Source organism: Chamaea fasciata, unplaced genomic scaffold (assembly GCF_029207755.1).
Source record: "Chamaea fasciata isolate MVZ Bird 193981 ecotype frontalis unplaced genomic scaffold, bChaFas1.0.hap1 SCAF_14, whole genome shotgun sequence".
Taxonomy (NCBI): domain Eukaryota; kingdom Metazoa; phylum Chordata; class Aves; order Passeriformes; family Sylviidae; genus Chamaea; species Chamaea fasciata.
The window spans coordinates 10,845,472-10,872,419 of record NW_027094099.1 but is presented as its reverse complement, the minus strand read 5'-3'; the positions used below and the strand labels follow the sequence as shown (position 1 = coordinate 10,872,419).

The 26,948-nt window shown below is 41.6% G+C and overlaps 2 protein-coding genes across 2 annotated transcripts in view; one reads left to right on the top strand and one right to left on the bottom strand.

Moving 5' to 3' along the window:
* Positions 1 to 6,568, top strand: part of HDGFL3 (HDGF like 3) — a 38,209-nt gene extending 31,641 nt beyond the window's left edge. Inside the window, exon 6 of the mRNA XM_066196429.1 lies at positions 4,233 to 6,568. Coding sequence (XP_066052526.1) covers positions 4,233 to 4,238 — 6 coding nt within the window. The 3' untranslated portion in view covers positions 4,239 to 6,568. The remainder of the gene's footprint in view (positions 1 to 4,232) is intronic.
* On the bottom strand, positions 5,277 to 25,926 carry TM6SF1 (transmembrane 6 superfamily member 1). Its single transcript, XM_066196428.1, has 10 exons — positions 25,835 to 25,926; positions 23,847 to 23,950; positions 23,272 to 23,369; positions 22,219 to 22,322; positions 21,330 to 21,412; positions 19,946 to 20,067; positions 16,012 to 16,116; positions 13,898 to 13,990; positions 12,810 to 12,929; positions 5,277 to 7,179 (listed from the first exon to the last, which is right to left on the bottom strand). Exons 1-10 carry the CDS (start codon positions 25,924 to 25,926, stop codon positions 6,988 to 6,990), a joined length of 1,113 nt encoding a protein of 370 aa, XP_066052525.1. The 3' UTR covers positions 5,277 to 6,987.
* Between the last annotated feature and the right edge of the window lie 1,022 nt (positions 25,927 to 26,948).

Here is a 26,948-nt window from a genome sequence, read left to right as displayed (position 1 = left end):
TGTCTGCTCATGGAGGCTGGGCCACCTCTGAAAGGCAAGTGTGGCTTGACCATCCTACCCAAGGTGCTCCCCCATGGGCTGAGAGTGCCTCTGGCCCCTGCTCTGCATCTGCCAGGCCTCAGAGCATGCAAGAGTTGCCTCGAGGAGACAAGCTCTTCTCTTAATAATGCTACTAATAAATGAGGTAGTAATTACCTTTTATAATGCCTGGACTGTAGGCTGAAGACACATCTCTCCTCCTCAGATCAGGTGGAGTCCTGCTTTTTAATTACACTCTTACCCTCAACATTTAGGGATCTTCTTGAAGGGCCAACAGCCAAAGTCAAATGATTGCAGGAGCACCTTCACCTATATTTTTTAATGAAAAATCTAACCTCCAGGTGGTAGAGGTAAGCTTGAAAACGTGAAGTGATGGCTTCCTGAAGACTCAAACCCAGAGCAAATAAAAGTACTTTCAGAGCTATTATATTTTTTTCAGTCAATTTCATACTGTTCAAGGGCTCAGCTTGCGATTTTCTTTTTATCCCTTGGGTAGACAAAGGTTCTTTCCTTTTTTATCTCCATCCCTTAGTTTCTGAGCTATTTTTGAGTCCTACAGGCACTCTCAAGTAAGAGCCAGTTCCTCAGTCCCAACCATAGTTGGTGGTTGTGTCCATAGTTGGTAGTTGTGTCCCATCACTACCTGTTTTTCAAGCTCTTTCTCTAATTGCTGTTTTGTCTGATTCCTTCCCCAGAAAGATGCGGAACCTGAGCCTCAGGGGTTAATCATCCAGTATTAATTAACTAATAGTGTATTAGCTAAGACAGCCCATCCCAGAGTTTGCTCAAATCTCGAGTCACAGAATCTCGCCAGAACTGTTCTGTGCTGTCAAATACTAAATTGTTTCAGCTTTCTCAGAATATCATGTAAAGAGAATTTTCTGGTGGAAAGGTATTTATGGCTCCATGTTGTTTACTTTCATGGTATTAAATTAGCTCATAAATCAGTTAATTCATGGCAGCAGATTTACATTCCTCATTTAAATCTTTGGTGACTTGTATCTTTAGTTCTTGGCTGGCATAACTCTGAATCTTTGTAACTGAACACCTAAACTGCTTTATACTTTTACTTTCTGGGTGGCCACGTACTCATGTTCAAAAGCTGGCTGTAGTTCTGGCCTTCTTAGAGAGTGTTTGAATGTCAGTGACAAGTTTTTATTTTGGTATTCACTGCTTTAGTGAATACCAAATACACTGGCAGTCTGGGCAGTTTGTTGGTAAAGGAGGCATTTGGTGTACAGGTGCAGGAGGTGAATGATGTTATTGTCTTCAGAGAAGAATAAATTTGCTGGAAAAGAAATACAATTTCTTGCTCCTGGTACAGCCTGAATATTAAAATGGAGAAAAGGGCTGTGATCCTTTTACTCACACTGACAATCAGTTCCAACTGAGTCAGTGGATCTATTTGCGGAGGCAACTGCCAGCATGAATAAGGGGATCAAAATCTGGTCCAAAATTATTGCCATCTGACACCATTGCATTTGGGAGAACATATTTAAAACAGCCTGTGTCCAGGCTTTTTTGTTGTGGCGTTCTTGTGGGGTAGCAACAATCCCAGTTACTGCTGTGCAGCACAAGTGTAGTGACCAAACACAGGTTCACTGTGTCCTTCTGATGTGGTTTTGAGATGTTTGGTTCCTTTGCTCCTCTTTACTTATCAAGAATAACATTGGTCAGGCTGCATAACAGGTTTAGGGGGTTATCAGCATTGAAAGCATAGCACTGTACGAAAAATGAAAAGAGTATGTTTTTCTGTCTGATTTTCTTTTCCTGCAGTTTGAGGCATGCTAAAATCTACCCTTCAAAGCAAGAGATAACATTTGTAAGAATGTGTCTAACTATTGCACAGTAAAAATTTCTATGCAAAAATCAAACAGTGATATAGGATATGGTATAAAGAATTGTGTTGTCTGCTGCCTTCCAGTAGCTCAGGATAACAACACTGCTGGCTAAAGACATGGGACATAACTCAGAGGAAACATAAATGTCTGAATGCAAGTTGAGATTAAAGCAGCCAGTACAGATGAAATATTTGCATCTCTGTGTGCATCAAATCCTGTAACCACTTTGACCTCAAACCAACATGGAATAACAACTATTGTGCAGAGCAAGTAAACAATTATCCTTCTCCCCATGCAGTTTTAAAGTACAGGATGGCTGAATTAGTTGCCAGACACGGTTAAGGGAGAAATTTTCAGTGCCAGAAAAACAGACAGCAGTTTGTGGGTTTGGTTTTGTTCCCTGCTCTGTTTTCTCTGCGTTTGTGCTCAAGTCATTCAGATCCTGTGCTCTTGCCTTTGTGTGCAGCAGTGCTGGGCAGCATGGCACACGTCATACCACAGCTTACAGTGAAGCTGAGAGACTTGTTCAAACAAAGATGTTTGAGAGCTGATGTGTTTCTGAAGAGACGTGAAACCATGGAGACCACGGGCTGTGCTCAGCTCTGCCGCATCCCGATCAGCGGCTGCGGCTCCGGGAGCTGCAGGGCAGGGCTGGCAGCCAGGCTGAGCTGCCACGCTGCCCCTGGGGCTTCTTGCCTCTGGGGACAAGGGACCTGCTGACTTCTGGGGCGCCTGGCAGTGCACCCAGGAGGCAGAATGTGTGCCATGATGGAACATGGCACTGAAACTGTGAAAACCCAGAGGATGACTTGCAATCTGTGTCTTTGTTGTCCTTCCCATGCCACAGTGTGGCCCAACAGCTGTATCTGTGAGACAGTGTGGAGGGGAAGTATTAATGTTCCCAGCACCCCACATAAAAATGGCCCTACCCAATCTTCTGGACATAGCCCAGAAGGGAATTGTGGTTAATAATTGCAAAGGTTTCATACTCCAAAGGGAATATTTCTGTTCTGGATCTGAGTTACAGCATAGGAGCCACCTGTGTTACCCCCATCCTACCTGTCAGTACTGGGCAGCAGCTGCCAATGGGAACCTTAGCAGAAAGTAGGGTTTGACTGACTGATCACATGTGGTTGATTTAATGGGTGTCTGAGTCTGAAGGGAAAGGAACAGCAGAGAACCTCCCCAAAGCATCTCTACGTATGATCTCACTGACTCTGAAACAAGAAAGAGGCCTCTGGAGTGTGGTGTGCTGAATAGGCAGCACATGGCTACACCTTTTGGGGGAGTCAGGGCTCTGGTAGTGCCTGTAAACCCTCAGTGCATGCCTGAGCACTTGCTAATAACCCCTGATTGTGTGTCGAGCACTTGCTAATAACCCGTGATTGTGTGTCCTTAGTCAGGATGTAGCAGGACCTCCCACACGGAAAGCACAGATTTCCATTTGTACTGTTCACAAACCACTTGTCCTCGGAGAGAGCTGCACTGACCCAACACAGGGAAGATACTGTAGTGTTGTAGGAGAAGGGATGCCTTGGCCAGAGGTGGGTGGTCACAGTGTACTGCACGCTGTCATGTTGCTGGCTAATGTAACATGTCCCAGGGCCATCAGGTGAATTTTGCCATCTCTGCTCAATTTGAGGAAGCTGAGACTTGTAGATATTTGCTGTGATCGTGTGAGGACAGTCTGATCCTGATCCCACTAATGTCAGGGAAACCTAGAGCTGACCTTGACTCAGCCGTGGAAGTGGGAGTTCCTTCCTTTTCTGTCATCACCTTACAGTGAGCTGGAGCCAAACTGTTTCCTTTTCAGAAGTAGCGTTTGGATCCCTTAGCGATGAAAATGTTTATCTTTGCTCATGCTTGCTAAGTTTTCGTGCATTTGAACAAGAGGGTGTTCTTGTGGCTGGACACCCAGGAGTGCAGCAGTACCTGAGCTCCTGCATGAAGCCCATCAGTGATTTAGTGCAATGGGAAAAAACAAAATTTGGTTGTGCCTGAAGTGAGCTACAAGGTTTGTAATGGAGTTATTGGGGAAAAAACCCACTCACATACATCACTGGAGCTGCTTATTGAATACAGTCCTAAATGTTTACCTTAAAACTGTGCTCATTACTATTTTTAGTGTTATGTTTTGTTGATGTAACAAAGCAGTTTCCTCTAGAAAAAAAATTGTTTGAACAGACCAGGTGGTTACTTGTACCTGTAATTACTTGTAAATGTGATTACTTGTGCCTGTGATTACTTGTACCTGTGACTTTGAAGTGTGGAAATACAACATCAATTGTACCAAGTTTGTTGCAGCTTGTTATTTCCTCCATTAAATGTGACTTTTTTCTCTTTCTCTTTCAGACTTAACCAACATAATGACTGCTGAATATTAAGGGAAAACACAAGAAGGTTACATGTTTGGTTGTCTAATATTCTTGGATTTGATATGAGTCACCACATCTGTTCATTAGTACCATCAACAGCATCCCAGTTTGTATGCACATTATTCACATTCCTATCTGTTGTGTTTGCAGAAATGACATTTTTACCCTTTTTTCTAAGGGTTACTTTTTGATTTTCATATTATTTGGTTGCATGAAGTTGCCCTTTTCCAGTGGCTGACGTTTATGAAGATATCGCATACTTGAACATGTTTTAGATTCCTTTTCTAGACAGAAAAGGCATAACTCCAAATTATATCATTCTAAGTCAACATTTTTTAAACACAACTAAATCTTAAAAATGAGTCCCCTCCATACAATGCTACAATAATCTTCCACATACAAACATAATTTTGAATTTTCCTATATCCATTCTCTCTTGGGTTTTGATCAGTTTACAACATAAAAGAAAAATTCTTCTTCAGTTGAAATCACCACCAAGTTCAATAATGTAATAAAATACCTTTCCTTATTAGAAGTACCTAGCTAGTTATACTCTTAATACTTCTCCAAACCATGATGTAATGTACACTATCTGACTTAGTTCCTATATGTGGAGTTAGTGAAAGTCTTTTTGTGTTTCTTTAGATTAATACAAGGATTTTTCCAATGCCAACACAATTTGAAATCATTCATTTGGATGCTTTCCATTTTTAAGCTTACTGTGATATACAGCCCTATGGGAAACCAAAACTAAACATCAATTTCAAATAACGAAAGGCTTAAAAAAGGATGCTGTCATTCTGGCTTTTTTTTTTCCTTTTGGAAATAGAACTAGACTAGTAAGTAAGCATTCCAAATCCATTACTCTGTGTACATTATTGTTGCTATTGTGATAATAGAGATTTTTATTTATTTTTATGCCAGCTTTTATTGTGAAAACATATTTAGTCTGGTTTTATCAATCCTTGTTATGCTTGTCCTTGGAACATCTTTTGCGTATTCAAGGTTTGTAGTTGATGAGTTTACTGTAAAAAACTAAAAAAAAAAAAAAAAAAAAAAACCACAAGAAAAAAAAACCACCTAAACAAAACAAAAAGGAAACAAAAAAAATGTATTGTTTTTACAGAATAAATTTATTGGAATGTGTATTGGGAGTAAGGTTTGAGGTTGTAAGCAACTAAGTTAGCGTCATATTTGGCTTCATACGTGTAATAATGTGAGGTATTAATGTAAGTCAAGTATTAAAGCAAAACATTCTGTTAACATGAGTTGACCATAATAGATACAAGTGCAGGTGAGATCTTTATTTTTTTTTCTGTACTTTGCCTTTTCTGGATAACAGGAGGTCATTAAATTCACCTTGAATGTATTCAAAGTTTCTTTAAAGACATCAGAAGTAACATCAGAGGCTCAAATACCTGTTTGTGAGCCAGCACGTCCTGTGACAGCCCGGCAGCTCTGGGTTTGTTTCTCTGGGAAGTGGCACTGGGATGGAGCTACCCCAAAGCCTGGAGCTGCACCAGGGATGCTGGGTGCCAACAAGCACTGCCTGAGGTGTGCTGTGGTTGTTTTGGACCTGCCCCTTTGGCTGGAGGTGTAAAACCTGGAGCCTCTCCTCTGACTGCTGCTGGGAACTGCACGGCAGTGTTCAGCAGGAGAGTAGGAGAGTGTCACAGCCTGAATTTCTCAGTGCTCTGAAGGTCCCCCCGTGCACGGTGCAACACACAGGCATGTGAACTGCTTCCTTGTTACTGATTAGGATTAAAAATAAAATTCTTTCAATCAAAACAAGAAGTCAACATACCCAAATAAAGTGTTTCCAGTTAAAATGTATCAGCTAATTTCATCTGTGAGAAAGGCACTAGGTGTACTGCTTTTAATATAAATACACATGGAAGGCATAGAAATAGCTGTAATTGCAAATAGAAACATAAGCTACCCAAAGCAAGGTCGCTGTGTTTGCTGCTGCTTGTGTCTGAGCCAGCAGCATTAGCAAAAGTAGCTGCAGAGACACAGCCAAAACCAAAACTATTCCTCTCTGGAAAGGCACGAGCAGCCTGAGCCCAGGGCTCACGGTCCTGAGCCCTCTGTGCCCAGCCCACAAGTGCTGGTGAGCACCTGCTGGGCTCCAAGCAGGTGAGCAGTCCTTGCAGAAGTGAATCCTGGAGAGAATTAACAAAACTATATGATTTGCTTATCATATATGGAGTCCTACCATAAGAGTTGATTGCTTCTTAAAAGATTTCTTGGGATTTTTAACAAGGTTGACCCCACAAGACATACTTTTTTGACAAATAAAACATGTGCATGTGACAGAGTTATGTATGTTAATTTTTCATGCTTCACAATGCTGACCTTCATGTTGTGCAGTAGCTCTGTGCAGGGACTGCTGGCACTGCTGTTCCTCAGCGTGCAGAGGCTAAACACTGACATCATTATTATTATTTAACTTCATGCAGTATTTCTAAAACTGTCAAAGCAGCTTACTTAAAAATAGCTGTGGGAACTGGCAATCCACTGCCACGCAAAGTCACAATGTTGAGAAGTGGTGCTAAAGGCAGTCATCTTTATTTTCCCCTTTTCAGTAGGATAAACAAAGCAGGCCGTGCGACTACACAGTTGTGCAATTTTACACATCTTACACGCTTCATTTGGGCTCCATTTGAGCAGTTCAGTTACATCCCAACCCAGTTATATACATAGCCAAGGACAGGAGCTGGAACACAGTTCTGCTATTCTGTTTTTTCTTCTTGTTTTGGTTTCATAAAAAACTCTGGCTTGTTGACACACCTGTAAGCGAACAGCTGGGGAAGAATCCCATACATTATGTTCAGTATCAGGAAAAATTCTTTTGCTTCTTCAGGGACTCTGTAGATGTAAGGAGTTCGAGCATGAAGAGAAGCACCAATATGGGAAAATTGAGCCTGTGGTGTGTATATAACACATATATTAAAAAAAGGTAAAGTTGATGTATATTTTTGGAAAGATGGCATAATCTGCATGCAAGTCTGCATCTCCAGTGACATTTTCCAAGCCAGCCCTTATTCTTGTTTCAGAATTATCCATCATACTTTTGCACAGCGGTATAAAAATACAGTCTAAACTAAAATCATTAATATCTCAGTGTATGAGGAACTGGAACCATCAGTGGCATGGTAAAGAGGTTTGTTTTATGGACATGGAGGCGTTGATCATTTCATCAGGTACAGGATTCCACCCTGGCTTTCTGGATCATAATTTGTGCTAGAGGGTCCACAGTCCTTCCCCAGAAAAGTGGCCACATCCCTGCAGAGCGCAGTCAGGGGGAGGGCTCTCACCCACTTGCCTGGGAGGTTTGTTGGGAGTTAGGCGTCAGTGGGAGCAGCCAGACACTCACTCTGAGTAAAGTTAGAAAGGAAAGTCTTGGAGCCTATGTCAGTTCTGGTTTGGGTTTGGATGTTTTAATCTTTAACCCAGATTGCTCCAGATTCTGATCCCAGAACTCCTGATGATTTCAGAAAATGTCTGCAATATTTGGGTTTCAGGGTGGAGCTATTCTGAAGTATAGACTGAGCATACAATGAAGGTTATACACACAGACAAGCTTGCTGGCCTGAAGCATATTTTTAGCATAAACAAACATTTAAAGATAGAAGTGTCAGGATAGTTGGTGTCTTTTGTTTCCATCTGTTACCTGCTATTTCAAGCCACTGCTCATTCACATTAACTATTTTGTGTCCAATTTTTTTATTACTATTTAGTTAGTTAGAAGTGGAGGAGATCTGAGAAGATGAACATCAATTTGATCATAAGGAGAGCACTGGGACACCAGGATTTTAGGAACATAGAGGAGTACACTAGAGCCAAATCACATCCTCTGTTCTGGCTTCAGCAGGAGTCATTTTGGCCTCACAAGGAACATGGTTCTGGTCAGCAAAGCAGAAGGGGAAATAAAGTGCAGGTGTTTCAATACACCACCCTAGCAAAAGGTTAGGCTGAGACCATCCATCAAAACAGAAATGGAAATTGGTTTTCAGGTGATTCCAACCACCTCAACTGAATTGGGAGAGCTCATTGAGCAAACCTGAGCCAGGAAACAAAGTAATCAGCGAAATCAAATACAAACACACTTCAGCAGAGTGCCACTTAGCGTGTTTCTGTAAATAGCTATTGCACAGCAAACAGATGTTTAGGGGCACACCGTCAGCAGCCTTTTTATATCGGCCTGGTAATTCACTCTGTCTCTTGCAGCCCGATTGTTCTCACCTGCCTGGGGCAGGCCCTGCCTTTGGCACCCGGGTGGGCTTGCTCAAATCCTTGCTACCTCTCCTGGTGTGGAGCCTTCTCAGCCCAGACAGCCAGAGCAGCTCAGCAGCAAAGCCCTCTCGTAGCGCAGGGCAGCAGATCCCAGACAGATGGACAGACAGCCACCAGCAGGCTGCAGGCAGGAGGTTTGGGCTGTCTGATGTTCCTCCACACAGTGAGAGCCTCTGGGTTGCATTTTAGAGCTTTGTCTGGGGTGAACAAGCTGCAAAGCTGCTACTTCTCTGTGGAGGATTGTGAGGCCTGCCTGTCTGTCTGTGAGAGTGGCCGGCTGTGCATCAGAGCAAGTTGATAGTAAATGTCTCATAATTCATCGTAAACCTTGTCAGAAAGAGCTGTAAGGGGATGCTTCTGAGAGACCCAGAACTCCCAGAGCCTCCAAGATGCCTGAGTATCTAAGCCTTACTGTGTGGTCTTGTCTCTTACAGGAGTTGTGGCACATTAGTGAGCATTAATTGTTGTAAAACCAAAAAGCAGTAGCGTGATGTCCTGTCTGTAGCCTACAAAGATTTTTAGTAGTTAATGATGCACCGTATAATGAAGTTATTGTTTATTAGACTTGTATTGCACTGTAACACATGGCTGCTTCTTCCATTACTGATGAGGATATTTAGGTCTGTAAAATCTTTTTTTTTTTTTAATTTATTTGATTTGCCTTTGTAAAAACTGTGTTATGTCTTTAATCTCCTGTGTTTCTCTTCCATGACTGTTCTCTGCTGCTACTTCTTTTTTTTTTACCTTCCCCTCTTTTTTTTTCTTACTTGGAGCAGGAGATTTGTCTTAAAAGCAGATCTCTCACTCACCAGTAGCCCAGTCCTGCTCTTCCTTTAAGTACCAGGCAGGCTGGCACCAAACCTCTAACTCTGAGCTGTCAGTCCCTGCAGAGCTCTGTGCCTGTGTGCAGTAGGCTGCTGCTCAGTGAGAGAAACCTCGAGTCTGTTGTGTTACCTCGCCGTGATTGGGGTCTCTCAGCAAATATGCCATTCCTCAGTGCTTTCTGTTACTGACCCCTTCTCCAAGTGGAGAATTCTGAGGCTCCAACAAACCCCTGAGCCTTGACTGAAAAATCCACCAGATGAGATGCTGCAGGTAACTCTCTAAGGTAGCCTTACATGCCTGACATCCAGCCTTTGTTACCCCGAAGCCTTGGCCACGCTGCTCCTCGGGCATTCCCGCAGCAGTTGGAAGCTGCCTGGTGCTGGATGTGGCGCTGCCCAGCTTGGCACCTGCAGTCTGTCTGCCTGCTTCTCGCTGACCTGCTTGTCTGTGCAAAGCAGTCTGCATTTGGACTTTGAACAATATTTTTTGCCTTGTTGCCTAATCACAGGCAATATTTCAAGTATTTTTTACCCTGCAGTTAAGGACAGAGAAGGACCCAGAAAAAGGTTAGGAGTCCTTCTTCACTCTGTGCCTTCTCTCTAAGACCGAATAAAATCGGGCAAAGACTATAACTTTAGAAGGGTTTGGATCTGGTCTCATGAGCTGAACAAAGCCATCAAATAGAGGGGGAGTTACCTAGAAAAATACATTCCTTGGGTTTAGGGTCTCTGGTAAACAAGAAGCACTGCAGAAAGTAGCCACCAAAAATGGCAGGGTTATGAAAAACACTAAGAGGGAGTGGAGGTAAACTTTCCACATTTGAGAAAACAGAGAAATGGGCTGCAGAGAGTTGGTGAGACAAAATGATTTTGGCTAGCAAGGCTGTGGCTCTTCATCCCTTCTCACGTGGCTCACTTGCATAGGGAAATGCCAATTTCATTAAGTTCAGAGGCTGTTATGACCCTTTTGTATAATCAAAACTCCTGGTACTTCACTCATGAAATTCAAAGAGCTCCTCCTGAAGCTTCAGGAAGTCTAGTAATTATCGGGTCACAACTGGTTTTGGAGTTTGAATGTTAGTAATGGAGTCATTCAAGCTGAGAGTTATTTGTAATTCTGAAAATCAGTAAATGTGTGTCTGTGTGAAAGGCTAGTAGGCACTTTGGAGGTTCTTAGTTTAGATGCATCACATGGTATTTTGTGACTTGTTTTTGTAAAAAGTACATCATAATGATAGAAATAAAAATAATTAAAATCTCCATGTTTCCCATCTGTAGGAGCAGTGTTCATTCCCAGGGAGCAGTGCCCACTGCTTCTACCATCAGATGCTTACCTTTATTGGACCTTTGTGTGTGAGAGGAAGCAAAATGTGTTTTGGTAACTACATATGTTTTAATCATCAATTAAACAAGTGTTTTAACTTAAGATAACAGTAGAAAAACCTATAAATGTGTTATTTGCCTCAAAATGACAAAACACCGAAATAATCTAGAAAGAATCCTCAATTCTTTCTCACACGCATTTTGCATCCCAGGTTGGTCACAGTTTACCAAGTCAAATCAATTAAATCATCTTCACTTGTAGGATGACTGAGGTTCATCCTGCAGTGCATTAAAGTAAAAATTACAAAAAAACGCCCTCCCAAATGTCAAGAACTGTTTTTTGAAGCAAGATAAAATATGAAGAGTGCACAGCAACACTGAGTTCTCTTAATCAGTTTCTGCCAGCCCACAGTATTTGCTGGTGCCAGGATGAGCTTTAAATAGTGAAATGGGAAATGTTGGGTGTTAGTCTAATGTATAAATGGATATCCTGAGGCTGAACCACAAAGAACAACAGAGGGGTTTTAGACTTCAGCAACTAAGTGTGTCATTCACACATCTAAAAGGTATAAAGGGCTGTTTTAAAAAGTGATTATTTGTTACAGGAAACATACAAAAGGGGGGAAAAAAAGCCAACAAAAAAAATCACCTCCAGACTGGGAGGCTGAGCTTTCTGGTAAGTTTGCAAGGTTGTGATAGTCAGCACACTCTGACTTCTGATTTTACTTTGTCTTGTGTTAAAAAATCTTTGAAGGAGTGGGGGGTTTTTTCCTGATTTTCTGGGTAATTTATGGAACCTGAGTAATCTGTCCGTAGAGGAACGTAGAGGAAAGTTCCCAATGCAGCCTTGCCTACTTGGCTAGCTTGTGCTTTTTTTTTTTTTTTTTTTTTTTTTTTTTTTTTTTTTTTTTTTTTTTTTTATTAGACTGTACAAACTCAGTTGTACAGTATTTATGATACCTTTTGAGCATCTAAACATCTAAACTTCCTCATAAATGTTTGCCAGAGTCTGTTTTGATATCACATGACTAAACATCATGATAGTTCAAGATTCTCTATAAACTGATAGAGAGGAAAAAAGAAGTCCTCTTCTCCGTGGTAACTGCTCCCAGATAGAAAATGTCACTCCACCCTTCTTATTGGGCATTTAAAGTGGATTGTAGCTGTTATCCATAATTATCTTGGACCTGAGGAACCAAGTGTTGGTTTGTGTTTGTCTCATTTGAATTACAATTATTGCTGTGTCCCTGTGTTGTCACTATTGTGGCAGGATTATTGTGCTTATCTTCTGCGTTGTCTGGATGTTCTGAGCACACACATTTCATTTCCTATGTACAGAACAAACCAATTGTCCCTGTGTCTCATCTGTTTAATGCTCATCTGTCTGTCATAAGTCATTCATTAGTTCCTGTTGAATTGTTTTGTTTTGGTCAGTCTTCTCCTAAGCATCAGCCCCATTTAGTAATTAACTACAGTTGTTTATTTAAGGGAACCAGAATGGAGTGAGTAAAAGAAATATGATCACTGTCTGCCTTTGGCAACACAAACACAGCTGGGTGTTTCTGTGGTTTGTGGCCCAGGTGGCTCCCTGAGTACTCTCAACTTCATCCACTGATACTGCATTTTGTGTGACAAGGTGATACTTTTCCCATTTGTATATTTCAAACTACCTAGTGATACTTTCTCCATTTATATATTTCACACTACCTACTTGGCCAACACATACTATGGAAACAATGTATTGTGCTGTTGTGTTGTGGTTGGGTTTTGTTGGGTTTTTTTATGATTGACTGTCATAGCGTTAAGATGGGTTTCCTTCATGATCCCAGCTAAAGAGTGCATGGTGCTTAATAAGGTTTAAATGAGCCCAATAAAAACATTGTGTAGAAGGAGAGAAGTCTGCTAAAGCAAGAATGTTGGTCATTGGAGAGTAATAGATTTGATTCATCACTTCCTTAAATTAAGGAGTTTTTACAGATTCAAAAGGTGATCTGGGTTATATCAGCACAAAGTCTGCGTGGGAAGATCAAGCTCCATGGCCCTTATTGATTCCATTGATTCCTTTACTTACTATTATGTAATTTAAAAGTGAACATTTTGCAAAGAAATACCTGAGCTAGTCCTCCAGCATGAATAAGGGTCAAATCAGGCATCCAGGAACAGCCAGGCACCAGCAGGCCATACAGGGCAATCACATAGTATGGCACTGAGTAGAACATGTATGCCAGCATCTGCATTTCAAACACAAATATTAGTTGCTTTGCAGTGTGAGGGAGATGCGTTTAAAAATCAGTCAGCTGCTTACTGAGAAGTTGAGGCCACTCAAAACCATACTTCTGGCAGCAATGATTCCCACGCTTTTTTGTCACACCTGGGTACTATTAACTGGATCCAGCTACCCTAGGGTCTCTCCTGATATTGGTGGCTGTTGTCTCCTTGCCCCATCCATATCCACTTCATCCAGGACACCTATTCCTGTCCCTTACTACCTTCGGGCCATGCCAAAAAGCATGGCCTGGCTTGACTCTTTGTCCATGCACCACAGGGAGCCTTTGTCAGGCTACAGTGCACTCTCCTTTGGGGGCTGTGGGACACATCCATGCCCCCCCTTTCCCAGAAAGAATCATCCAGCGGTGACACTTGGTTTCTGCTCGTTTCCTCACCCCTGTGACCTCTGACTGCTCTGGGCCCTGTCCCCAGGCAGCAGGCAGGCTTGCAAAAGAATGTCAACATCAAATGCTGCAGAGCTAAAGCACAACATTCCCTCATCTGCAATGCTTTTTGTATGAAGTGCCCTTTTTTGAGAGGGTGTCACTGGGGATGGAAGTGCAATGTGAGCTTAAGGAATTTGGTCCTAATAACACCCTTCTTGGTCCATAATTCCAGACTGACAGTCTACTTTGCTTTGCTAAGGAAGGGAAATGAACATAAAAAGCATGCAGATCTGTTCCATGGGCTGTGTTAAAAGAACCCTGAGTAATTACGATGTGTAGCTCCATGTAACCAATTTGAACCCAAGTTAAGCTTATAACAACACGGAGTCAGTATCCCACAATGGCTACAAATGTTACTAGAAAATACCGTTTGACTTGCCATGAATGATAATTCCCTTATTGATCTTGTCATCTCTGAAACCCATGGCTTCATCTTTGCACCAGTTTACAGATCACTCCTTACCACTCCATGGTCAGTGCTTTACCTGAAGCTTGGGATAGGCAGCAGGATCTTTTATGTAGGGCTCGTGCAGCTGGATGTACAGCCGGCAGAGTTCAGCAGGGCAGTCCAGGGCAATCTGAGAAGAAGTTTTAAAACTTCCAGTGATCAATTTGTTCTGAAACCAGCCAACCTGACATGTGTTACCAGGCCTAGAGGTGCACTCAAGGTCTGCAGCACAGCCACCCTGGAGCTTGCAAAGGTGATCACCAATTAAAAGGTGAAATGCAGCCTCCTTTCAGCTCCTGCTCTGTGGGTTTGTGAGGAAATGCTGGCAGCCTGCTTTGAAGATTTTAACTGGAAGAGAACTTAGTCAGTTGGCTATGCTGCTGTAAAAGTATAATTGCTATTGATTTGCTCTGATAAATTTGCCTTTGATCCCACCAAATGGACTTTCCAATGGAAAATTGCTCTAAGAGTGGAAACTTCAGGATAAGCACCTAGTTTTAGGATAGCAAGCTATGGATGTAGTCCAAGAAAAGAGCTGCACTGGGACAAGGTAGCAGTGGACAGCAATGCATGAGACAGGTGTTTAAATTAAAGTAGTAATTTTTAATAGTAAAGGAGAGATTATTGGATTTTACATTCTCATAGGAAGAAAAAGTTCCATATAAACATGGAGAGATTGCAAAAAATAGTTCTTTTTCATGGTAGGCCTTAAAACTACTACAAAAAATTCTGCTCTAAATTGAGCTAGCAATCCATGTGAGCAGCTGCCCCTGTGGCATCATTAATGCCTAAGCCACAGGGCTGAACAGTAAGTTTTGCACAGCTTGATTTCATGTGCATTTATTCTGTGACTCTGAGGGGGCAATGCAAAACTTTGCAGTCAGTAAAGTTTATTCTTTTCCCACGTGGGCATCCAAGAAGCAGGTCTGAGTGGACTATAATGGATTGTGTTTTATGAACTTTTGCACAAAACTATGGTTCCTGCACCTTACACAGAGATGTTCACTTGATCTCTGTATGTATAAGCAAGGCCAGTAAGCAATTCCTGCCTGGTGAAGGAAATACATAAGGAAATTACCACAGTCTCAAAATCAACAAAAAAAAATTCCTCTGAAAAATGAAGTGGGACTGCAGAACCAAGTAAGACCATGAGACCAACATTTTCCACAGTGAAATTACAGGTAAACCAGCTGATTTAACCTGTATCAGTGGTGCTCTGAAGTAACATGGTCTATAAGAAATAAAGCAATCTGACAAATTAGAAGAAAAAAATGTTTCTGAGAGGCAAGTTTTAAAAGAGAAACAGGAGGTGAGAGAGGAATGTGAGCAGCACAACTACAAAAGGACAATCTGCACTAGGTAAATAAAAATGTTACTGGGTATTTATCACCACCTCCTACTTGAATTACTCTAGAAAGGATCAAATCTACAAATCAAGCAAGCAGGCAGTTATCTGAGATGCCTAAACATTTGAGCTGTGCTCACTGAGTGATACACAAGTTTCATTCTCCTTAAGACAGAAAATGCATTAGAGCTGACAAAGGAATGGATTTACCTACTACTGGATTTACTCCTGAAAGTATTTTCAGTACTGCTTCCTTCCCTCAGAAATTTTGATTCAATCAACTGTGCTTAGAGAGCAACAATTTTAAAAATTCTCTCTCGGTAAGTAGAAACAATGTGTGTTGTTCAGGTGGATATTTTTCTTTTCCTTTTAGGTGGAAATGTTCTCCTCCATCTCATGCAGTGTAAGCTAACTTGGTTTTGTATATAATTTTAAATATGCATTACTGCTTAGAAAAATATGAATACAGAATTACTTTAGTTGTTTTGTCTCCACGTTCTTGGCCATAAATGGAACAACAGACCAATGAAAACAGTTTTAGATCATGTTGATTTCCTCTTGGGATGCTATTTACTCTGGTGATTGTGCACCTCCTTTTGAAAAACATGCTGCACTCAGCATAAAATGGAGAAGCAAAGAACCAATAGTTATCATATATAATTTATCCTTTTATATCTAAAGCCTGTTTGAACCCAGGTGGTACAGGATTTCCCCTGACCACAATATACTTGCTTTTTCATCCAGACTTAGATTTAAAAGTTTAAAACTGAAAATTAGCTTAAATTATTAAAATATGTTCAACTTACCATGCCCCTAAATATGCAAAACCCCGTGGCTAGAATGAGATATGCAGCTAACATTAAATCTATTGGTCTTCTTAAGAGTCCTTTCTTCTGGACTTCCTGAACCACCTGCAACACAGAAGGTGTTTAGTAAGCACATCCTGGTTCCATGCCACATGTATTTAACTCCAGATCAGTCACTGCAAAGAGACTGGAGTGGTGAAACATCATGGAACATCACATCCATCCATTGATTTCAGAGACAGAAAGATTTCCACCTAAAAAGGTGACTCCAAGCCTTATAGGATGCAGTGAGGAAAATTAATCTGAATAAACTCTAGAAATGGATGGATCCAGCTGAAGCAGTTTCAATACAGATTAGTGTCATTTCAAGCAACCTAAATCAAATGAACACTAACTCTGCAATCACCTAACGCTTTAAAGCAGCGTAACTTCTTCAAATTTGTCTTTTTGTAATTGGAAATAATTCATTTTCCTGAATGTCCCTATGTAGAAAAGCCTTGGAAATACAGGTTTTCCTCAAGCATTTGAAGTTGAATCTGGTATGCTTTGTGAAAGGACTGATCCATCTCATTACTGAATGCTGGTTTTCAGCAGCTTGTGACACTATTAAAATTAATGGACTATCACTGGCATAAAATAAAAGCTTTTCTGTGGCTGGTTGAGTCCTCTGCTGAGTTCAGTAAGCAAATATTATATCTTAGTGTGCAATGCAGAAATAGAGAATGAAATGTGTGTGTATGGAGTATGTGGAAACCCCCCCTTTTCCCCTTCTGTCACTGAACACTGTGAAGTCCTGGGATGGCACTGAGGCACCTCCAACACCTGGCTCTGATCCTGTGCCTCCTTTCCACAGCACAGGAATCCTCCCTGCTGCAGGGACACAGGGGAGGGTTCACACTGCAGAGCAAAGACCATTTCCATGTCCAACAGGGAAGGTGGTTTGGGGAAACCAAGGTGTCCCTTTGCCTACACAGTAAAACCTGCTAAGCCCATGGAAATAATTTGAGCTACACTTTCTGCTTTGTGTAGTCACAGACAAAATTATAAACACATCAGAGTATCTTTCTGTAGTTCAGAGGGAAAACTTCCCCATGTGTATTTGTTACTCATTTCCTCTTCCTTTTTATTGGCCGTTTGTTGGCGTGCAGACAGCAAAAGAAAAACCTGATTTCCTTCCTGTTATACACTTGTGGAATTGTCTCCATAGTGCAAAACAAAAATTAGGATGCAGGGGTACAGTTAAAAGCACACAGGATCAAGATAGTCACAATAAAGTTATTGAAAAAGGAGAACCAATCTTGCAAGCACAATTTCTGAGTAAATACTACAAGATCTGGATTACAGATTAACAAAAATAAGGCTTTGGCAAACATATAAACCATCCCTTTTGTGACATTTTTTCTCTGATTTCCTTTTAAAGGATCTTTTTCAGAAAAAAAAAAAAAAAGACACCTTTGTTTGATTTTCAACCACAAGTAACAGGTTTTGGCAGTATGGTGTCACTTCACAGTATTCAGAGTACTGGTGTAGGAGTATTTTTAATATTACCTGCAAAGAAAGCCTGTATTCAAATATTTCTTCCTATTAAAGAAAAAGGTCACTTATGGTTGAGTTAAAAATAATTTTCAATTGTAGACTACCTAGGATAATGGAAAGCTGATATATTTTCTTTCCCTTTTGGACTATGTATGAAGCTTATAGATATATGTAATCTCTTTTCAAAAACTTCAATATTCCTCTTTAAATATTAAATGGATGTGCATATTTAATGTAATCACGAACCCACAATAGAACTTTGGGCTTAGAGGGTTTGGAGACAAAGCCAATTTGAGTGGAAGCAGCCTTTGGTGCAGTACTAGTTTGTGAAATTCCAGGGTACAGAAAACTCACACCTTTTTTCTTAATGCACCCATGCAAACAAAATGAAAATGCAAAGCTTAAAAAAAAAAAAAAAAGAAAAAAAGCAGAAGCAAGAATTTGAAAGACAGAATGCACTTTGCTGACAAGCCTCAGCTACAGAGTAGTTTTTCCTTACCTTTCTTTTACCCAGCAAAGCCCCATCACCCCGTGCTAAACTGAATTGGATGTTAAGAACAGTGGCCAAGCAGAGCTGGCCTGCCACGGGTTTCCCATGTACTAAAAACAATGTTGAACTCTGCACAGATCTCTGCAGCCCCAGGGATTCTTTTGTGCAGCAAGGAAGTGGGTAGGCACACTTTACAATTTCTCTCACTTCCAGGAAAAAGCTGTTTTCCATAACTTCTGAGAGGCTTCTTACATCATCAGTTTTAAGGAATTGGAATAATCTTGTGTGCTGTCTGTAAAAGTCAGTCCCCTCAGAATTCATGAACGAATCTGAATTTGTGTATTAATTCTATTGAAGAATTTTAAATTATATTAAACTTTTCTGAGCTGATATACTTGCAGATAAATCTGTTGGGCTTTGTAAAGACTGCAGCACAGCTTGGCTTGATTCCAAACAAGGGCATAGCTCCATTCCACTCCCCTGCACCCTCCCCTCTATTAGGAAACAACCAAAACTTGAATACCTCTCCTCTGCCCCCGCCGTGATTATTTTTTTTAACTAACTGGTTTGTAATAATATTACAGCAATGTATACCTTGGCCAACAGAATACACTTTACCTCTGTTGCTTTCATGTAAGTATTTTCCTATTTACTAACATTAGCCTGCTTAAAACCATTGTTACATTTTCTTCCTAAATTTTTAATGCCAACTCTGAATAATTATAGTTTAAAAAAGTTAAATTTTACAGCTAATTCCAAATGATCTACTGATATGTTCAGGACTTACAATCATTAGCTCACTGATTAGTAGCATTAAACACAAATTATTTCCTGGAAACAATTCTTAATTTGGGACTGAAAGAGTCGCATGAAAAATTCATGAGTAGTCACGTTAAGATTTAAAGGCATGCTCAGATATGGAGCATAATTTACCTGTGAAGATTAAATACAACTTCTGAAAAACAAACAGCTTGTGTGGGCTATGAGGTCTCTGTGAAAGGAATCAAAGCTTTTTCCTTCTGGGCAAGGAAGTTTAGGTTCCAAGAAAGTATTCATATAGAAGTGCAATGTTAAATTTTCAGGTCACCAGCTTTTCCTGCACTCTCTTTTTGAAATAGAATATTAAATCTAAGTTTCTCTGAAATCTATAATAAATTAAAATATCAAACCTAGGTAAGCAGTTTATCTCCTGGTAAGCCCAGGAGACAGTTGTATTTCAGCAAGTAATCAGTCCATCACGTATTTTCTCTAATGTCTATCTCTGTAGTATTCTTTTTAAACTTTTTTTTTATAAAACAGTGCATAAACTACTAATGCATTGTTTTGATGGCTCAGATAATCTTATTACAACCCATCTAGTTATTTCAAAGGCAAAAGTCTAAAAAGTTTTAAGTAAACATTTTTACAGATTTTTAATAAGATATGTGTAAAGAATTTTTGTATCAATCTATGTACAGTGTCTCACCTGTATAATATTACAGAAAGCACATACAAAAATTATTAAATTATATGAAATCTGTAAGTCATCTGCAGAAGAGTACTTTCCTGCAGTTTTTCTACAGGATTTTGTGGTGCTTTATGAAGCTGGTAAATACCAGTACTTTCATCAGCTAAGAAACTGAAACAGACAGAAACTGAATAGATAGAGGGTAGAAACACAATTACACCTATGAATGGGTTTTTTACTCCAGACATGAGATCCTTTTCCTTTTTCTTTATTCCACCTTAATAAAATAGTCCTGCAGTATAGATATTTTTGCAGTCTTCAGAGCCAGACAGCAATTGTCGTAAGAGTGAACAGTCACAGCACATTCCCTGCTCATCAGGGGACCCATAAAACCCACCAGAACCAGCCAGCAGATTTCAGCTGCCCTCACAGTAGCCAGCACTGAAATACAACAGAATTACCTTGACTGGAGTGTCGTGAGTCACTGAAGGTTGGTTATAAATTCTGAACCCAGCCCATATGGGGAGGCAGATATACGGCACACTTAGGAAAATAGCAGGACACACTTTTGCTCCATATTTGCCTGTTAAAAAAAATTATTGCAAGATTTAGGAGAACTTGTAAGCTCTGTTGCAGAAGGATTTAAAAATATTCTATTTAAATAGAATATAAAAATATTCTATTTAAAAATATTCATATTCTATGAAGCAACTATGGTAATGTATACAAACACAAAACATTAGAAATCACTGTTAGCACACAAATCCTCTTGAAAATCACATGCTCTACAGAAGTAGAGACACAAGTTACAGAGAGCCTATGAGACAGGAAGCCATTTCAGAATTAGGGACTGTTTGAGAAGATGGGAAGCCACATCTGTCACTCTGCATTGGGTAATCCTATAGGATGGGACAGCTTTCAAATCTCTCAATGGAACCTGCTTCAAATAGAGACCTCATTCTTTTTGAAATGGGGAAAAAAAATGCATCCGTTCTTCAAGATCTGATACTGCATTTGTTTTCCAAAGTGCTGATTTCTCCCACAGGCCTGTACTGAGGACAAAACTTTCAGAGAGCTCTCCTCAGCCTCAGGTAAACCAGGAAAATGTGTGTCTTTGACACTGGCTACACTGTGTGTCAGAAAGGAAGGTGGCAGGCATGCTCTTGACAGGCTTTCTAAGAGGAAAGAGGAAGGGAGTCACATTAAACCTGCTGTTGTCTGTGGTGAGTGTATCTTCAGAGGAGGGAGCTGGGCTGGCCCCAGCCTGCACCATGAATAATCCTCCTCTGGCATAAAAAGCAGGACCAAAGCGACCTTCCCAAAAGCTGACTGCAGGATTTGGACACATCAATGTTTTGGTAACATCTAGGAATGTTAAATGTAGTTTGAAAACAGAATAACTTCCAGGTTTTACTTTTAGAAGTTATTTGGGTGCCTCTTGTAAGCTGTTGGAAAGTCAGACTTCTAAGCAAACTGGAAATTTTATGCAAAGTAAGATTTATGTTTTTATGATACAAAGAGACCTCACTGTCTCATGACTTAAGCCTGGTTTAGATGAAAGACTTATAGATTTATCAAAACACAATATTTTCTTGTTTCCCCTTGAAAGCACAGTAAATCTAAAGGGTTTTTTGGTTTGGGGTTTTTTTTTCCCCCCAGTCACCATCTTTTATTCCTCATATTTAAATTTTAGAATACCTTGTGTCTCTTTACTGATATTCCTAAAATTCCTCTTTCATATTATTACAGAAATGAACCAACACTGCACTAAAATATAAATAGCACAATGCTGAATTTAGAAGATATTTCACAGGAAAAAGCTGGTCATATAAATTGCTTCCTTACCCACAATATTTCCAGGCATAAAGACAATGATGCTCATGATAATGGAACCCAGCCAGTAGAGACCAATGGTTCTATAGCTTTGTCTGTTTGCAAAAGAAAACAAGACATAATTATTGAACTGTTTCTAAAAACTCCCCACCCTATATATTATACCGATTTCTGTAGTTGTATTTTAGCAAGCAGAGGCTTTTAAAATCTCTACCACAAGTCAAGAGTGGATTGTTGCCTCTGAGAGGGGTCATGGAGAAATCCTGCATTTGTGTGGGACAAGGTTATCACATGGACAGTACAGGCTTTGGGCATACTCAGTTATTTGCTGTTGGGTCACTCCTGTGAAGGCTGACTGTATGAGACTATAAACCAATTAATAATTAATTTCATACTGTTAATGCTACTATTACCAGCAGGTACATTCACCTCTGGAACTTAGTTATTCTCTCAAACTCTATTCAACAGCAAGAAGCATAAGAATCTCTAGAAATAACCATTTGCTCTTAAACTTCACATAACAGGGATGAGAGATCATCATGGTGCTAAGCAATACATTATTCCTATCATAAATATTTTATTTGAAAAACAAGGCGTTTTTCACAAATGCTTTTAATGCACATCATCTCTCAGCTTTTAGCTAACATGCAGATGTGCTACACTCTGCTGCAGAGTGAAGACAGGATACATCTCCATGCATTTTCTGGGTTTAGTCAGCTGAGAGGAAGGGCAACTTGGCAAGGGTAGAACCCCTGAAAGCAATGGAATTTTAACAGTGTTGCTTTGGCCTACAACATGAAACCACCCCAAAATAAAAATCTAAACACTGCATGGAAAAGAAAGGCCTTTTTAGGTTATCTGAGAATGCAAGCCAGGTGAGCAGTGCCCAGATCAGACTCACTCCCATGCAATAGCTGCCACCATCAGCAGGTACATCAGGTAGTGCGCGGAGCCGTCCCAGTAGCAGATGACGTGGCCGTAGGCGGTGTTCAGGTACGGCTCGCCCTGGGAAAAGATACAGTGCTTGGAGCAAGAGTAACAATCCAGAAAGAGCAGCAAGAAACAAGTTCAGAAAAGTAACTGGCACTCCTTCAAGCAGTGGTATGGCTTCTGACTGACAATGCGCATTTCCAAGCACAGACCTCACCTGGGCAGGATCAGGCATAACTGAGTGAGTTCTACATTTGCAATAAAGGGTGAAAGATGGAAGGGGAAACTTCTCTGTGTGTGACTGTCAGCATTACCCTGCCACACTATGAAAATGTGACTTTTTAATATTTTAGTGCTAAAATACTACAGAATAAAGATAGATTTAGCATAGAACAAATACAGATATATTTAGCAACCTAGAGATCCAGACCAGTACTGAATATATGACTGTCGACGTACAACCTTGTAGGGCCCAACTCATTTCATGCTCTAAGTTCATGGAATCTTTTCAATGACTTCAGTGACTTTCCTGTCAAGCTCTTACTGAGCTATTTTTGGGGGATGTTGATATTTAGCAGCCAACAGATTCTGCTGACTGAGTATCTGGCATCATCATTTTTTAACTCTACTTTAATTCCTTTTAGTAAAGTGATTAGACAAAAATAAAGGAGCAGTTTTGTTTTCGTCTTGGTAACACATTTTGGTGTGGTAACTCATCCACTCCTGAGTGCTATCTGTGGTTTTCTGCAATCATGTGCAGTCCCTTCAATTCCCACAGAAGTTAACACAGAACATGTTACTGAAGTGCAACAACAATCGAGCTTGAAAGCTACATTATTTCTCCCAAATGAGTCAGTAGATTGCAAGTCAATGAAGGTTTTATCCATAACAATAACAAAACAGTTCAACTACAAAATTCAAGAAGACCGTTTTGAATGTGTGACTATTTTTCTGTGGTAATTACTACAGCAAGTTATTTATAGTGAAGATTTTATTTACATTTGTAAGCCAAACTATTATTTACCTCTCTCAAGTAATGAGTCATGAACCCGTCAATAATTCCATCTTGTTCCAGTCCAATTATTAGATTCACTACACTGGTAAAGGCAAATACAGCATAAACTGTAAGAAGAAAAAGGGGGGAAAATAAATTAATAAATGCTTGGAATCACACAGCTGCTTCACAGTCCAATAAATTGTCAGGCAGAGATCTATTGAACTGGATGTGTCAACTTTGAGGTCAAAGATATTTAACACACAATATAATTTTCCCATATAGCTCAGGATTTTTTAATTAGTGGTTGGTCAGCTCTTAGGAAGCTTTTCTGAGGAAGGTGAAATTCTGTAGAGCTGTAGGCACAGCCTCCATGAAAGGTCAGTGCAGAAAGGATAGTGCAGGCTTTCAAAAATCTTGGGCACATGAAGTCTACAGCCTTGACTGTGGTCATCACTTGGAAAGGAGAAAGGACAACAGAAAGGAGATGGAGAGGAAAACAAGACTTGTCATTTTTGCAGGTGAGCAAGGGAAAGTGCATGAGCCACAGCAGCCTGGAGCAAAGCTGTGAGTGAGCCAGGACATCCAGCTTTACCAGGACATACCATAAAACAGCGGGTCCTTGGGTGGCTTTCTCTTGACAAGAACACGAGCCAACAGAGCAATAAGAACCAGAACCAGCAATCCAACTGCAACGATTACCCAGGAACTGTAACAGTATGTAAAAAAAAAAAAAAAAAAAAAAAAAAAAAAAAAGAATTTAAAAGAAAAACAGAGTTTTGCTTTGTTAGCCAGCTGTTCTCAAACGCACATACTCATAAAGTAACTTTTAATAATTTAAAATACCGATTTTAAAGTTTATTGCATAGTCTGCCATAGTATTCATCTTACAGTTTTGTAGAATTTATGTGCCTCTCTTTTCACATGTGCTCAGCTAAAAAAAGAAAATATGAAAATAACTAGATAACGTATCCAAAAAACTAGATTTGTCTGACTAAAATCAGTTTTCGTACTAAAATAAACAGAAACTATGGGAAAATTAAAGGGCAGTGAAAGACGAGGATCAAACCCACAGACATTTCAAGGCAAAAGATGATCATTAGGGACATTTTGTCTAACCTCAGCAATAAATTATCTACTCAGGAAATTACAAATTCAAAAATAAATCACATCAGTCCCGTGGAATAGGAGTAGCAGCGTGGGGCACCTCTGATGGATCTGGGTTACTGTTCAGAGGTCTCTCCAGCCCTACAAGGCAGGACCACTTGAGCGGGTTCAGTGATCAGCGCAGGTGGGCTCAGGCAAAAGGATCTTTTCCCTGGAGATGGAGCTATAATGTTACTGCATGGACAGAGGGAGTGGCATAAAGCATAAAAAGTCTCTGGCACAAAGCAAATTTGTCTCCTTCCCCAAGAAAATGCAAGCTAGGAAAATCAGTTTAAAATTGTTTCATAGATCCAAGGGTGTAAATTATCTTTAGTTCCCTTTGAGGTAAGATACTCCTCCTCAGTCTTCACTTTTTTCCTTGTGCAAGGGAAAAAAATGGAGGGGAAAATTAGGTAAAGTCCAGAAACATAAGCTAAAAATATCTGGGACATAATTTTAAACATAGTACCACCCTGTATCAAGAAAACATGTTGTGTACAAACAAATTATATCGTGACAATATCAAACTTACTGAAACTTGACTTTAAATTATTGCAAAGAATTTGCAAGATCAAATATTTCAGAAAATATACACACATACTTGCTAAGTCAGGATGAGCAGTACTAGCTTGTTGATTTATTTTATGTTTTGAATCTTCTGCTAGTCTGTTTTCCCAGTGATGAATTTCTTCACACCATTACAGCTGTTAATATTGCAGTGACTTTTCACTGCAGTCTATCAATTTGAAATAAATATTGGCAGTTAATCAAGTAAGTCACCATGTGTTATTTGACATTACTCTAGCAATGAGAAACAAAAAAAAATCAGTTATGGGCCAGAAGGAGGAAAATGAGGAAGGAACAGATGTAGCAAAGCCCTAAAAACAAGAAGCAAATATTTGTGCAGTGAAGTTGCAAAACACCCCGGGCTGTGGGATCGCAAAATACCACACAGACCTTTAAGCGAAAGGGGTTTTGCCATGAGGAAAGACTTTCCTTTTCTAGCCCTGCGGTTTCTCCCGGGATCCCGGTTTTTGGCAGAGCGAGGGCACAGGGTCACTTCCAGCGACCCGCGCGGGCTGAGGGTGCCCGCGGGCAGCCTGCGGCTCGGGAGCTCTCCGGGGCTGCCCGGCTCTCCCTCTCGCTTTCAAACAGAAATGCATTTTGTTTGCCAATGTCCGGGGCGAGGCCGCGGGTCCCAGGGCGGAGAGGACGCTGGTCCGCGCCCTCGGCGGCACCCGGGGAGCCGCGCACGGGAGCGGCCGGGACGCGCTCCGGGCGATGGCCACCGGCAGCGACAGCGTCCCGGGGCCGGCGCGGGGCTCGCCGCATCCCGCTCGGCTCCCGTCAGAGGACGCGGGCAGGAGCCGGCCCCGCTCCGTCGCCCGCCCCGTCCCGCTCGCCCCGCGCCGCCGGTGCAAACCCCGCCGGGCCCGTCCCGCCTCACCTGCCGGTGGCCGCCAGGCAGTTGAAGAGGTAGGTGACGGGGATGGCGGTGAGCGAGAGCACGAACACGCCGGTGGCCGCCGAGGCGCTCATCCCCGCGGCGGGAGGCGGCGGCCGCCCTGCGCGCCCCAGCCCAGCCCAGCCCCGCGCCGTGCCCGAGGCGCCGCCTCGCCCCGGCCCCTGCCCGCCGCCCGCCCCGCGCCGCAAAGGTTAAATCCGCCTCGGAAACCGGAGCCGCCCGGCGCTCCCCGGCGGCTCGGGGAGCGCCTCCGCCCGCCCCGAGGCTCGCCCCGCTCCCTCTCGCCCCTGCCCCGGGCTCGGGGACTGTCCGACGGGCGATGCCGCTCCCTCGGGACAGGGGGTGCGGGTCCAGCCCCGCCGGGACGGACGCTGCTCCGGTGACCGACAGAGGCGACGTGCCAAGGGGCTGCCGTGACAGCCGAGCCGAGAGCCGCGACAGAGGCGTCGCGGGTTAACTGCGGGCTGAATGCACGGCGAGGAACCGGGTCGGCCACAGCCGGGGCGCGGGGTCCCGCGAAGAGATCCGGTCTCATGAGAGATGGTGGAGGGAGAGAGGGTCCCTTGGTCTGGCTAGTGCGGAACTCCCTGAGAAACCCGTAAAAAAATTATGCCTGTCTTTTGCGTCAGTATTTAGCAGGGTTGTTAAGAACAAGGACATTAGCGTTTTTAAAAGGCTGGGGGGAAAAAGAGTTCATCTTTTCCATTTAAGTGCCAAAAAAACCCTAACAAAAATAAGGTACATGTTTGACTTTATCCATCAGCCTTTTCTTTCTGGCTTCAAACTTTGCCTATAGCTCAACATCAACACTGAAGTGTCAGCGCTAGAACGAGCCTTGTGTGCAAGGCAAACAGAAATGAAAACCGCTGTTCCTAGAAGTTACTGAGCGTTTAATTCCAGGACACTGGCAAGTGAGAATGTGTTACCTGAAAAAAAAAACAGCAAATGCACTTCCAGCATGCCAGGCAAGCTCTTTCTGGAAGAATTAACACCGCTGTAAAACACCCTCTGCAATAATGGGCACAATTCAGACTCCTTTGTGTCGAAATGATAGAAAGGAGGACTGCTAAGGTGGCTGAGGAAACAGGGCACCTGT